Here is a 14,734-nt window from a genome sequence, read left to right as displayed (position 1 = left end):
GCTGACACCCAGAGTGAGTTTATTTCCCCTGGGCTCCACAATGTATCACCACCTCCTTCCAAGGCTAAGTCCCTGTGCTTTGTATCGTCTGTGCCAGGGGTCCCTGTAGAGTTCAGCATCGGTTAATCGTTTACTGACAAATATACTCTTGATTCCTTTGTTGTTGTTGTTGTTGTTAAGTGCCGTCGAGTCGATTCCGACCCATAGCGACCCTGTACAGGGTTTCCGAGGGTGTAAATCTTTACGGGAGTAGAAAGCTTCATCTTTCTCCCGCGGAGCAGCTGGTAGTTTCGAACCGCTGACATTAAGGTTCGCAGCCCGATTCGTAACCACTATGCTACCAGAGCTCCTGATTCCTTTATTCGTGAGTAATTCACCAAGCGACTGCTATAAACTCTCCACTTTCATTGAGCACAAGCTCTGAAGATAGATTTTCCTTCCCTTGACTCAAAAAAAAAACAACACAAAACCTCTAAAGTGTCAATTAAATTTCTTAAGATGTGTCACAATGACTTATCTTTTTTTGTGTCAGAAAGGACCTCAAAGAATCTTTGCACTGGCTCCTGATTCCTATGTTACCAAACAAAGTCATTGCTATTAAGTAATTTCTAACTTATAGACAATTACCCCATAGAGAGCTGTGGGATAAGGACTGGACAGCTAACTTATAAGGTCCATGATTCAGACCCACCATTCACTCCTTGGAAATCTTATACTGGGTCGCTATGAGTCGGCACCAACGCAATTGCACTTAACAACAATTTGATAAGGTTTTCAAGGCTGTAATCTTTCCAGAAGCAGACTGCCACATTGTTCTCCCGTGGAGTTATTGGTGGGTTCAAACAACTGACCTTTCAGTTGGCAGTCTAGTGCTTTAACCACTATGCCATCAGAGTTCCAGATCTTCAAACCAGTAAAATAATTCCATCTTGTAAGGGAAGCAAGCCAAAGTGAGGTGAGAAGTGAGCATGTCTTCCTTAAAGTTGTAAAAATAATTAAATGGTAGAGTTCATACCACAACATTGGGCTCCAGACTTTGAACATATTTGCTTTGGTTTTATTTCTGGTTTTCATGCTTCCCCTGCTTCTTTTTTACATGATCAACAACTAAAATAATACATGTACAAATTAACAAATTCGAGGCACCTTGTGCCACCATGGTAAAGGGAGAAATTTACGCCATACATAGTCTGCCACTAAACCAAATTAATTAAGAGGCATGCCTCTTAATCTATGTATGCCTCAGTTTCCTCATTTGTAAACTGAAGATGATGATTTCCTATGGGTTACTGAGAGGATTAAATAATTCAACATATGTAACGTTTTTAGTCCATGGGCATGCTCTATATCAATCACCAAATATGTATTTGCTACTATTATTCCTAGAATCCTGGTGTGGAGCCATGGGATAATCACTCAACCTCAAGGTTGGTTTTAACTGCAAAATCAGCAGTTCAGGCTTACCAGCCACTCCTCAGAAACTCTAGATAGGTTCACTATGAGTCAGAGCCTACTTAATGTCACTTAACAACAACATCTGTTATTTCTGTCCCCACTCTCAGCCTCTTTTTAATTCTCCCTATGGCAATCAAGAGGAGATCTAGTGGTGCAGTGGATGAAGTGTTGGGCTACTAATCTCAAAATTGGCAGTGCAAACTCACCAGCCGTGCAGAGGGAGAAAGATGAGGTCATTTTCTCCTGTAAAGATTTGCAGTCTTAGAAACTCAAAGGAGTCATTCTCCTCTGTGTATTGGGTCACTATGTGTTGGAATCAGCTTGATGGCAGTAGGTTATGGTAGTCAAATGGTACCATCACCTCCCCACTATTACATGACTTCTAGACTGTAGAGTCATTCTTAACAACTCCCCATCATGCTTACCTCTTCTCTCTCACCCTACAAAATATGGATTATCAAGCCTTTTTAATCTAATATCTAAGTCTCTCTCAAATCCATTCTCTACTCATCATTCTTTCTAACAAGGTTGTAGTTTAGTCCTGCTCCTCTGACCTGAGCTGTTTCAAATATCTCTTTATTAGTCCATCTTCCTCCAATCTACATTCTTCACGCCATGATGCAGCATCCTATGAGAAAGGAAATCTGATCACATAATTCCCTGTTCAAATACGTTCAGTGACAACAACTCAGAAAAGGAATTGGGGGAATGGTGGACCAACTCAGAGAATGCAGTATGTGCCACTGAACCACCCATGGAGGGACAGTTGAATTGGTGCGTGTTTTGCTGTTTTGTTTTGTTTTTTCTCAACAACAAAGATAAAATAAATTATTTTTAAAAATGAGAATAAATGCTTTCAGTGGCTTCCTTCATTGTGTCTGCCAGGCTGACATCACAACCCTTCTGACCAGTTCCAGCTTTGCAATCAGAGATTCCAGTTCAATAGATATACAATGGGACCAGGGAATCAATGTTTTTATATACCACTGCTTGATTCTGGTGCAGTTATTTCTAAGATCAAAACTTGGGACTTATAGCAGAGGATAAAAAGTATACTTGTTAGGACATCGTATTAAAAGTCCTTCACCATCTGGCCCTCATCTGACTCTCCAAAAAATTAAATATCATGTTTCCCCTTGAAGTTTCCTTTGACCAAATTGCTTCTTATGCTGTTTGCTCACACCTTTGAATTCACAAGTCCCATAACGACACCTATTATATCACACTTTCATTACATTTGCATTCTGGGGCCCTCCCCACTATTTACAAAGCCTGTTACCTGGGCTATCCTGCTCAGAAGGGCCCTACCGTTGGCATACTATGCTATCACCCTCCCAAAATTCTTAATAATTGTTGAAATAGAGGCACCTCATTTTTATTTTGTACTGGGCCACACAAATAATGTAGTTGGCATTGCCCACTCAACTGCAGGCTCTTTGAAAACAAAAGCTACGTATTAATCACTTTTTTAAAAAAACATTTTGTTTAGCACAACTTATGGCACAGAGTAGAGATTTGATAAATGTTTGCTGAGCTCCTATATGAATGAATGAAAAGTCAGAATCAAGTATCTCATAAGAAAATTACGTAGTATGACTAATTAAAAGTAATCCCAGATTATGCTTGGGGGTGGGAAAAGCCAACTGATAAATGCAAAAAGAAAAAAGCTTATTGACTATTCCAAATAAATAACATTCAATTTTCTAGATTTCTCTTTCCATTATTACTCTAGTGCTTTCTCCTTTTGTGCTCTGCTGTCTCCCTGTTCTTCTCAGAATGCAATATTGCAAGTTAATGGATCTTGCAAGTACACTAATCAAATATGCCCTGAGCGTTTGTGCCAGGCACTATGCTAAGTTCTGAAGGCAGTGGAAAAGAGAAAAGGGAGGCCATGGGAAGGTGAGTCAAGCAGGGTCCCTGTCCTCAAGAAGCAATTAAATCTCACTCCTCCAGAACTTATATCAAAGATGAGTTGGCTTCATGGGAGTTCTGCAGCAATGAATCGAGAATAAAGCCATTAGACTTGGCCAATGGCCCAGCTTCCTGAACATTTCAACTGACAAAATGTCTCAGCCCGAGCACAATTCCTCCACTATGAGTTCTGTGGGCTCACTAGTTAGCATTGGCAGCCAACTCAGAGGTGCTCATGGAGCATAATAAGTAAGCGGCTATTGAGGAGGGGGAGGTGCTTTTGCTCCTGAGTGTTAGAGAAGAAAAGACGAACATCAGCTATAAAAGTGAGTCAAACAATTGGGGAGAACAAACGTCCATAGCTCATGCAGAAGGCACGACAGGACTTCCAATGTGCAAAGACCACACACTGCCCTGCCTTATATTATCTGCAATTGCAGTACTAACTTTTTGCTAAATTTTGAGAAATGATGGGGAGTTTAAGATGAGTTTCTCTTGGTTTTCTACACTCACTAGCTAATTGGCTAGTTAGTATTTACTTACCAAGGTAACTAATAATATAGTATGAATGAAAAAATTAATAGTGTCTAGTAAAAATATATATAAGCACCCAATTAACTACACACACACACATATATATATGCATTTAACTTCATATCAGAGAAGTTCAAGATAACACAGTAATAAAGTATTTTTACATACCACATAAGCTAAAGTTTAAAAGATTTATAATGCTCAGTATTGGCAAATATGGAAAAGTTAGCAAGTATTCCCAAAAAAGATTGCTGGCCAAAATATCAACTGGTACAACCTTTAGAGAATAATTTGGATCATGAAATCAATTACAGTTTAAAACACATGTACCCTTTGTTGCAACAATGACATTTCTAGTACTTTATTCTAAGGAAATTATTTGACATATATGTAAAAATACATGTACAGAATTAATCATCAAAGTTACCAAAGGGAAAAAGAACTAGAAATAAGATCAATGTCCAACATGAGAGATCAATAAAGCTTAGTTCATCCAAATATAATTTGAACATTAAAATGGTTATGTAGAGCTATAATCATTGAAAAGAAAACATATTCATAATACATTTTCAGCTGTAATGAATAGTCCAGTTTTTTTTTACAGTATATATAGAATGACTCCTTTTATTTTTGTTAAAATGTATATAAATTTGTGAGTATACATGTGTATATTTTAAAGAATACACTGATTGAGCGTGTTTTTCCATAATGTGTAGTGTAGTTCAGCAAATAGATAACATCAAAATACAATATCTATATAGTATTTTGATATAGTATGTGTAAGGGACAAAAGAGATCATGAGGTAAGACTATGTTCAGTATTATGCTGGCAAATATTTAACAACCAGCCTTCAAGCGAGGTGAATGGGAGACCTATTGTAGCATTTACTGATTTTCTTGGTATAATACTCACAGAACTATCCATTTCAAGTTACAAATGTGTTTTTTCTGAATGTGGAGTTGGGAAGAAATATATAGTAGTACAAAAAAGATGCAAGAGATATGAATAATCTCAAGAGCACAGGTAATATCAAAAGGTTGTAAAATCATTAAGATCCTGGTGTGACTTTATAGGTTAAGTAACCAACCAACCTCTCTTGGAAAACCCTATACAGGGTTGCTGTGATTTGGAACCTATCCAACGGCACTTAACAACAACAAAATAATTAGAAAATAGTGAGTTTTACATAGCCATTTTTTATATGTGGTAAGGAAGTCACCAAAATGATATGGATCTTAATAAGATGGTAAACTCATGGATCAGATTTACTTCCTTCTTTAGACTCTGATATATTATTTTAATATTCTTACAATGAGAATATGTTATTTATATAATCAGGAAACAAATCAATATATGTTTTTTTCAGTCCTATTTTCTAAATCTTAAGAAAAGAAAAAAACAACCAAGGAAAATTACTTTTACGACCACTCTCTCACTGAAACACTTTGCCTAAAGGATGATAATTTCATTACAATGTAACTAAAGATAAAGGTAAGTAGAGTTTGAGTCAATCAAGCCATGATATCTCTGTTCAGTCACAACATAAGGAAATGAAGACTCAGGGATTTGAAGGCCTTTCAAAAAACGAAATCATGTATTATCAAAAAAATTGGAATAGTAAGAGATCGTTATCTGATATAGTGCTAGAAGATGAGCCCCTCTACTTGCAAGGCACTCCAGTTATGACTATGGGAGAGTTGCCTCCTCAAAGCAGAGTATACCTTAATGATGTGGATGGAGCAAAGCTTTCTAGACCTTCATTTGCTGAAGTGACACCATTTAAAACAGGAACAGGAAGAAGCTGCAAATACCCATTAATAATCTAATCATTGATGTATGAAGTATGAATCTAGGAAAATTGGAATTCATCAGAACTGAAGTGCAGAGATTGATATCCTGAGCATTAGTGAGCTGAAACGGGCAGGTATTAGCCATCTTTAATCTGACAACCATATAGTTTACTATACTGGGAACAACAAATTGAAGTAGAATTGTGTCACATTCATCGTTAAAAACAACATTTCAAGATCTACATTGAAGTGCAATACTGTCGGTGATAGAATAATATCCATATGCCTAGAAGGAAGACCAGTCAATACCACTACTATTAAAATTTATGCACCAATCACTAAAGTCAATGATGAAGAAATTAAAGAATTCTACCAAAGTCTTCACTTTGAAATTGATTAAATAAGCAATCAAGATGCATTGATAACTACTCCTGACTGGAATGTGGAAGCTGGGAAGTGAAGTTAGAAAGATCAGTAGTTAGAAAATATAGCCTGAGTGATTGAAATCACATGATAAAAATCTTATAAGAACAAAAACCTATTCATTGCAAATACTATGTTCAACAACATAAATTGGCGGCTGTATATGATCTCACCAGATGGGATATACAAGAATCAAATTGACTACATCTGTGGAAAGAGACAATGGAGACATACAATATCATCAAATAAAGCAAGGCCAGGGGAGGGCTATGGAACAGACAATCAATTGCTCATATATAAGTTCAGACTGAAGCTGAAGAAAAATAAAATAAGTCAGTAAGAGTCAAGCTATGTATCTATCCCACCTGATTTTAAGACCAAAGACCAGAGGAGCTGTGAGATGACATCAAGGACATTATACATGAGTGAAAGCAAAAGGTCATTAAAAAGATAGGAAAGAAAGAGAACAAAGTAGATGTCAGAAGAGACTTGCTCTTGAATGTAGAGAAGCTAAAACAACTTGAAGAAATGAGATAAATAGAAAATTTCAAAACAGCTTGAGAAGACAACGTACAATATTGTAAAGAAATGTGCAAAGACCTGGATTCAGAAAGCCAAAGAGAAGAACAGGCTTCACATTTCTCAAACTGAAAGAACTGAAGAAAAAAAGTCAAACTTCAAGTTGCAATGTTAAGGGACTCTATAGGCAAAAAATTGAATGATGCAGAAAGCATCAAAAGAAGATGGAAGGAATACACAGAATCATTGTACCAAAAAGAATTAATTGGTTGATGTTCATCCATTTTAAGAAGTACCATATTATCAAAAATTGATGATGTTAAACGAAGGAAGTCTAAGCTTCACTGAAGATATTGGTGAAAAACAAGGCTCCAGGAATTGATGGAATGCAAATTAAAATGTTTTGACAAACTGATGCAACACTGGAGGCATTCACTAGTCTTTGCCAAGAAATTTGGACGACAGCTACCTGGTCAACCAATTGGAGGTGATCCATATTTAAGCTTACTCAAAAAATAAAAAGACCGAATGGATTGTGGAAATCATCCAGCAAAATCATTAATATCACATGCAAGCAAAATTTTGCTGGAGATAATTCAATAACGGTCCAGTACATTGACAGGGAGATGTCAAAAATTTAAGCCGTATTCAGAAGAAGACATGGAATGAGGACTATCATTTCTAGCATCAGATGGATCTTAGCTGAACTCAGCGAATATGAGAAAGATGTATGTTGTTGTTGTTAAGTACTGTTGCATAGCAATCCTGTATAGTGTTTCAGAGGGGCAGCTGGTGAGTTTGAAACACTGAACTTAGCATTCCAGTAATGTTTACTTGTGCTTTACTAACTATGAAAAGGCATTCAACTGTGTGGATCATAATGAAATATGGACAACATAGAGAAGAATAAGAATTCCAGAATACTTAATTCTGCTACTGAGGAACCTATACATAGACCAAGAGGCAGTCATTAGAACAGAACAAAGAGATTATGAATGGTTTAAAATCAAGAAATGTTTGCATCAGGGTTATGTCCTTCCACCATACATAATAAATCTGTATGCTGTGCAAATAGCCCATGCAAGAAGCTGTATTATATGAAGAGTAATGTGGCATCAGGATTGGAAGAAGACTCATTAACAACATGTAATATGCAGATAACACAACCTTACTTGCTGGAATTGAAGAGGACTTGAAGTACTTACTGATGAAGATCAAAGAATACAGCTTTCAGCATGGATTGCACCTCAGTGTAAAGAAAATTAAAATCCTCACAACTGGACCAATAAATAACATCATAATAAAGGGGAAAAGATTGAAGTTTTCAAACACTTCATTTCACTTAGATCCACAATTGATGTTCAATGAAGCCGCAGTAAAAAAAAATCAAATGAAGTACTGCATTTGGCAAATCTGTTGCAAAAGGCTTATTTAAAGCATTAAAGAGCAAAACATTTCCTCAAAAACTTTGAGGACTAAAATGTGCCTGACCCAAGTCGTGGTATTTCCAATCTACCTCATATAAATGCAGAAGTTGGACAATGAACAATGAAGACCAGAAAAGGATCGATGCATTTGATTATGGTGATGGCAAAGAAAATTGAAAGTACTAGGAACTTCCAGAAGAGCAAGCAAATCTGCCTAAAGACGTACAACCAGAATACTCCTTAGAAGACACTTTGGCAAGACTTCATCTCTTGTACTTTGGACATGTCAGGAAGGACCAGTCCCTGGAGAAGGACATCGTGCTTGGTAAAGTGAAGGGTCAATGAAAAAGAGGAAGACCCAATGAGGTGAGTTAACACAGCGATAGCAGCAATTGACTCAAACATAACAGTGGTAAGGATGGTGCTGGACTGCACAGTATGTCTTGTTGTGCATAGATTGCGATGAGTTAGAACTAACTTGATGACTCCCCAACAACAATAATATTATCAGAATTAAAAGGTATTTTACAGCTCTTGGACAGTCCTCTATTCTCACTTTACAAATGAGGAAATGCAGTCCCAAGACAATAGGAGTACTTTCAAAGGAAGCACGACAGGACACGGTATAAGGTCTCCATTTATAAAGGTCTCTAAAACTGTGCATAAAAGTTTATATTCCTCACGTGTCAGTATTTATTGAGAAAAGATGACTTCATGTGGAGTAGCATTAATTCTATTGAGTAATTGTCTAAGCCCTGGCTCCTCCTATTATCTTTAGATAATAGTGCTGACTCTTCTCCAAAACTTTTTACTTCTCAAAACACTTCCACATAGATTACCTCAGCTGATTTTCACAGATAGCTGTGGAACCAACAGGGTAAAAAAGATCATGTCTATTTGACAGATATGCAAGCTGAAGTTACAGAAGGCAAGTGGTTACCCTGTAGTGGTTAGTCAGAGCCAGGCCTCAGGTCCAGTTCCTATGCTGCTCATCCCACACCCGTGAGTTTCCTCTTGGTTGCCTTTCTAAGGTAGTCATCTGGGTGAAACTTCTCCAAAGATCATTTTCTCCCTTTTTTTCCTTGTCCTTCAAACCAATTCTTTCTTCCCTTGACTCCGATCTTTTGGGGCGGGCACCTAGATTTGCTCTGTAGTTGCAACTTCTTTTACTCTAGAACTAAAGATAATTAAGATTGGAACTATTGCTGCTCTTTTTTCTTTGAAATGAGGGCAAAACCCTGGTATACTGTTTTCTTCTCAAATTTTAAATCAGTTCACTTTAACTTTCTCTTTCTAAGGGAAGAAATGTATGCTCCTATGTTAAAAGCACAATGTCCTTAGGAAGAACTGAAAAAGGTGCCAACAAGGTATGTTCAAGTCCAGAGACCAGAAAAGCTACTAGTTTAAGCTAACCAATGCATCACCTATTTAGTCTATGTTAAACACTGTCGAGTTGGTTCCAACTCATAGCAACCCTGTATGTGTTTTAAAGGAGTAACTGGTGGGTTTAAACTGCCAGCCTTGTGATTAGCAGTCCAGTGCTTATCTTAACAGCGCCACACCTGGACTCCTATAGAGGTAGAAATATTGGATTGATTCCAACTTTTCCAGTTATGTTAACTCAGCTCTGACTCATGGTGATCTTATGCATGCCAGAGAAGAGCTGAGCTCTATAGAGTTTTCAATGCTATTTCAGAAGTAGTTACCAAGCTTTTCTTCCAAGGTGGATCACTCAAGTTGACACATAGCCTTAACCATCACAACCAGCATTATTCCGTCCTCACACTTCATTATTTGTCACTGTCAGATATATGGTGCTAATGCTCAAAATAGTAGATTTTTATTTATTTTTTTACTGTTGTCCTAAGGGGGGAATGCTGGATCACAAGATAGTCAGTAAGTGAGGACTCATTCCAGCACCTCCAGGTTACCTGCCTAATGTCCCTTTACCAGGAAACCTAGTGTCCTTTTCCATATCAAAGGCCCTCTCCAAACTAGACTTTCAGTTGCATAGGTTGTCATCTTGAAGTATTTGTCTGTGCTGAGATAAACTTGCATCAGATTGCTTTATATGAATGTGCAGACTAGGGGAGGAACAGCAGTTTTGTTTCCTAGAATAAGGAGTGTCTGCTAGAAGGTAAATGACTCTTAATTATGCTTAAAAGAAGAGTTGCTAAATACTGAAAAGGGATGGACAGGAAAAGATCGAATGTGTTTCAGTCTGAATATTTGCGGGGAAAAACACATAACTGGGGCAGAAGTCCCTGCTTTCTAATGGGCATTTTAATGTTCAGTAAGAGGATGCCATTTTCACCTAATATGGAGAATATTGGAATTCATTCCCTAAAAAAAAAATACAAAAAACAAAAAAACCTTGGTAGAAATAAGGACAATATCCAACATGTGGCCAAGAAGCTGTTCCTGGTGTAGGACTCAAAGAGAATTATCATTTTGGTCTCAAATCTAAAAGATGTAAGGAAATAAGTAAGAAAGTCACCTGAATTCAGGTTGTTTTATTTCTTAAAAATTTCTTCAGCTTTGATAGCAGAAGAGATCTATCCTTGAAGGTCCAAAAAATGTTGTTGCTATAGGAACAGGTAAGCAGATTAGACTTGAAAGACCAGTTTAAGAACGAAGAATTTAATCGTCAGGGCTAAGGCAATTAACCAAGAAAACATTTAAAGTACCTATCTTTTGGGTTTGTTATTCATATATTAATTCCAGCAAGATAAAATGCTATTATAGAATGAGAGCATCACACTTTAACATTTTAATTACATCATTACTGGCATAAAAGACAGGGCTTACACAATTACCAAGAAGACCTTATTAAACGGAAGCACACATTTCTAACTCTCCCTTGATTACATTGTAATTGAGAAATACAGCCTTAAATTCAACAAGAGCATAAGCATTCTCTTTGATTTTCCTACAGTTCCCCAGATGGGAAGACATCTAAAATGAAGGAGAGACCGTGATCTACAGAAAGCTTTCTGTAACCAATTGCTACAATTAGGGAGCTACAGGCAAAATTCTAGAAGGAAGCAGAAATGTGTGTAGACTGATAATTGCCAATATTTTATACGCTTTGTCTGTCCAACAGTCTTTGTAAACTGATGTAAAAAGAAAACATTCTTGATAAAATGAATACAGTATTTTCGTTCCCCTAGTTTCTTCTGTCAGAGGATACATTTATGAGGACAGAGAGATTTATTTGTCGTTACCTTTCCTCCCTTTACACCAGAGTCAAATTACAAAGAAGTGTGTGGATATGTGGACGTATGTGTATGAGTGTGTGTGTGTGGATGAGTGAGTAGTAAGATCTAGGGAATGGGAAGAGGGCATTGTGGCTGAAATCTTACCATCTCATTCTCTTCTCCTTCATTAAGCAAAGCACGTTGGCCCTTCTCAAAGTGGTCCCCCATGAAAAATGTACTTCACTTCTCCTCCCTGGTCTTCTGGGCAAAGACTTCCAGGACAAACTCTCTGAGCTACTGCTGCACCCAAGCTGGCTGAAAGAGGTAATGATCCTGCAGATTAAAACTCCTTCTGGAACACACACACCTTCTCTCAGCAAATGACAATACTTGGCAATCTGAACTCCTCCCACAAATCACCCTCTGCTAGGAGGAATTTCAGCAGCCTGCTCCGTGTCAGTCAGAGCAGCTGTCCAAAAGGAAGCTGCTCCCAGGCTGATCACTTTGTACCCCACTTACAGAGAAAGAACTTGTTGCCTTCCCAGTCCCTGCCAGGATAAGACTTCTGACTGCAAATTGAACAGGACAATACTAAGTTGGCAAGACCCTTCAAAGGAACTGGGAGGGGGGGATAGGAACTCCCAGGTCACTGCTTCATTTGTAGGGGGGCTGAAGGCAGGAAACTAGGGGAATGGGGAGGTGTGGAGCTAGGGGCTTAGAGGGTAGGAGGGTCACTCAAAGTTGCAGATCTTGTTTGGTTAATGAAAAACCCAGTCTCTAGGTTTTAACTAGTACTCTCATTCACTTTACTGACCAAAGAAACAAATGATGACCAATCCCATTCAAAATGAATTTGTAATCCCGTTTCCTTGTGTACGCAAAAGAAACAAACAATAAACCTTGTACTTAATATGTATGTGATATTAAGTTTACGTCTTTGAAAAAGATATAGAGAAAGAACATTGTATAATAAAAATATTCTATATCATCGTTCACTAAAATATTATTGGTTAAATCCCTTAAGGAGTTCTAGAAATAAAATGTTCCAGTGACTGTATGGCAGAACTTGACTTTGTTGTTACTTTGCTTTTTAATCATTTACACATTCATTCAATAAACATTGGCTGAGCATAGTGGTGTGCTGTGGAGTCGGTTTCGACTCATAGTGACCCTGCATAGGGTTTATAGGAGCAAAAAGTCTCATCTTCTACCCGCAAAACAGCTGGTAGTTTCAAACTGATGATCTTGGGGTTAGCAGCCCGACTTGTAACCGCTATGCCACCAGAGCTCCTTTGTTTGAGAATGGGAACTACATATATAGAGCAATCCATGTCTTCTACCCTTAGGCTGGTATTGGGATTCAAGCATGCAAATAAGTATAATAGAAGGTGCTGGTTGCTATTATGAGAGTTAGAACAGAAGTTTAAGCTAACTGTCAGATGCCTGTCCCAGGGTGGTTTGGTGCAGGGAAACACACACATATGTGTCATTGATTCTGGAAGAAAACCTGGGCTCCGGTTGCTTATCTGCCCAGGTCCTGCTCTGTTATCATCTAACCTCCTGGAGCCATGTTCTTCTCATCTGATCACCATCTGACAGAACCGTGGAGGGAATGGAATGAGACATTTGTGAGAATGTGTTGTAAGGTACTGATGAAGTGCTGCTGGTAATCTTTAAATTAAAATCTCCAACTTAAACACAAGTAATGGCAGCATTGATGGACTCAAGCATGGCAACAGTAGTGAGGTTGGCCCAGGATCGGGCAGTGTTTCATTCTGCTGTGCATAAGGTCGTTATGGGTCGGTACGATGGCACTTAACAACAACAAGTATAGCAGAGTGGTGTGTGCTCTGAATTTGAAGGACTTGATCTTGAATTCAGAGCCCCTGGGTGACTCAGACTAGAAGGTTAGCACACTTGCCGCTAACTAAAAGGTTGGAGGTTCGAAGTCTACCCAGAGGTACCTCAGAAGAAAGGCCTGGCCATCAACTTCTGAAAAATCGGTCATTAAAAGTACTATGAATCTCAATTCTATTTGGACACACATGAGGCAATCATGTTTTGGGCTGGAGTCTAAACTGAACTATACTAGCTTTACATCCTTAAGACAACAAGTTACATGTTAGTGAGTGCTGTGGAGTCGGTTCTGACTCAGAGTGACCCCATGTGACAGAGTAGAACTGTCCTATATGGTTTTCTAGGCTATAATCTTCATGGCAGCAGATCAGGTCTTTCCCCAGCTTGAAGCCACTGTGCATATTTTGGTTAGCAGTCAGTGTTTAACCACCATGCCATTCATAGTTCTTTCACATATGCACAAATGGAGGAGTTTACAAACTGCATTAACTCCTACATTTATTTCCTCATATATAAAATTGCCCAAACCAAATCAAACAAAATCCAATGCCATCCAGTCGGTTCCTATACACGCTTTCCAAGACTGTAAAGTTTTACAGGACCAGACAGCATCATCTTTCTTCTTTCTGCTGGTATGTTGAACCACTGACTCACCTTGTGTGTAGCATTCCAGTGCTTACCCTCCAGTATCACCAGGGCTGTAAAATAGAGAGAATGGTAATAGAACCTACCTCTTAAAACTGTTTTGTAAGTAACACTGACTGGGAAACAGTACTATTCAGTTGTTGTTGTTGTTGTTACTAAGTGCCATGGAGTTGGTTCTGACTCATAGACACCTTCATAGGGTTTCCAAGAAGCGGCTGGTGAGTTTGAACTGCCGACCTGTGGTTCAAACTGACCTTGAGGTCAAGTTCTTATCCTATGGTGCCACACCAGGACTCTGTTCAATAAGGGATAGTTATTTTTATATTCCCTGTGGAAACCATACTCCTCTTCTACAATTTTCATACAGTTTTTGGCACAAATATCCCCAACCTGACACAAGGAACCTAGCAAGACCTAGACCAAATTGTGCATGTATGTGTATGTGTAAACTTGTGACCAAATGGCAAAGTAGAAATAAGATACACACAAAAAAGCCAAACTAAGCAAAATGAGTGTAATATTAATTATAAAACGTAGAGCGGTAGTTCTCTGAAACTTTAAAAAAAAAAAAAGATTGTTTTTGTTGTTAGGTGCCATTGAGTTGGTCGGTTTTTACTTGTAATGAACCTGGATAGGGTTGCTGAGGAGCAGCTGGTAGATTTGAACTACCAACCTTGTGGTGAGCAATCCAGTGCTGCTCCTACAGCACCACACCAGGACCTCCAAAAAAATTATTAGCACAAGTCGATAAAAATAAAACTAATAGAGCATCACAAGGTCAAAATACAGAGAATGACTGCCAACAGGTATGAGGTATCTTTAAAGAGTTGTGAAAATATTCTGGGATTAGCTAGCGATGAATTTTGTGAATATATGAAAATCCACTGAGTCATATACTTTAGAATGATGAATCATTTATGAATTTTTCCTCAATAAAAAACTATGCTTGAAAAAAAGCAACAAAAAGTAATTGAA

At 38.0% G+C, this 14,734-nt stretch overlaps 1 protein-coding gene across 1 annotated transcript in view; it reads right to left on the bottom strand.

The window, feature by feature from the left end:
- The window catches only part of ATP13A4 (ATPase type 13A4), a 189,287-nt gene extending 177,701 nt beyond the window's left edge, over positions 1-11,586 (bottom strand). Inside the window, exon 1 of the mRNA XM_006873141.1 lies at positions 11,423-11,586. Coding sequence (XP_006873203.1) covers positions 11,423-11,485 — 63 coding nt within the window. The 5' untranslated portion in view covers positions 11,486-11,586. The remainder of the gene's footprint in view (positions 1-11,422) is intronic.
- Positions 11,587-14,734: the final 3,148 nt, after the last annotated feature.

Source organism: Chrysochloris asiatica, unplaced genomic scaffold, assembly GCF_000296735.1.
Source record: "Chrysochloris asiatica unplaced genomic scaffold, ChrAsi1.0 scaffold00224, whole genome shotgun sequence".
Taxonomy (NCBI): Eukaryota; Metazoa; Chordata; class Mammalia; order Afrosoricida; family Chrysochloridae; genus Chrysochloris; species Chrysochloris asiatica.
This window is presented reverse-complemented; position numbering and strand designations above follow the sequence as displayed.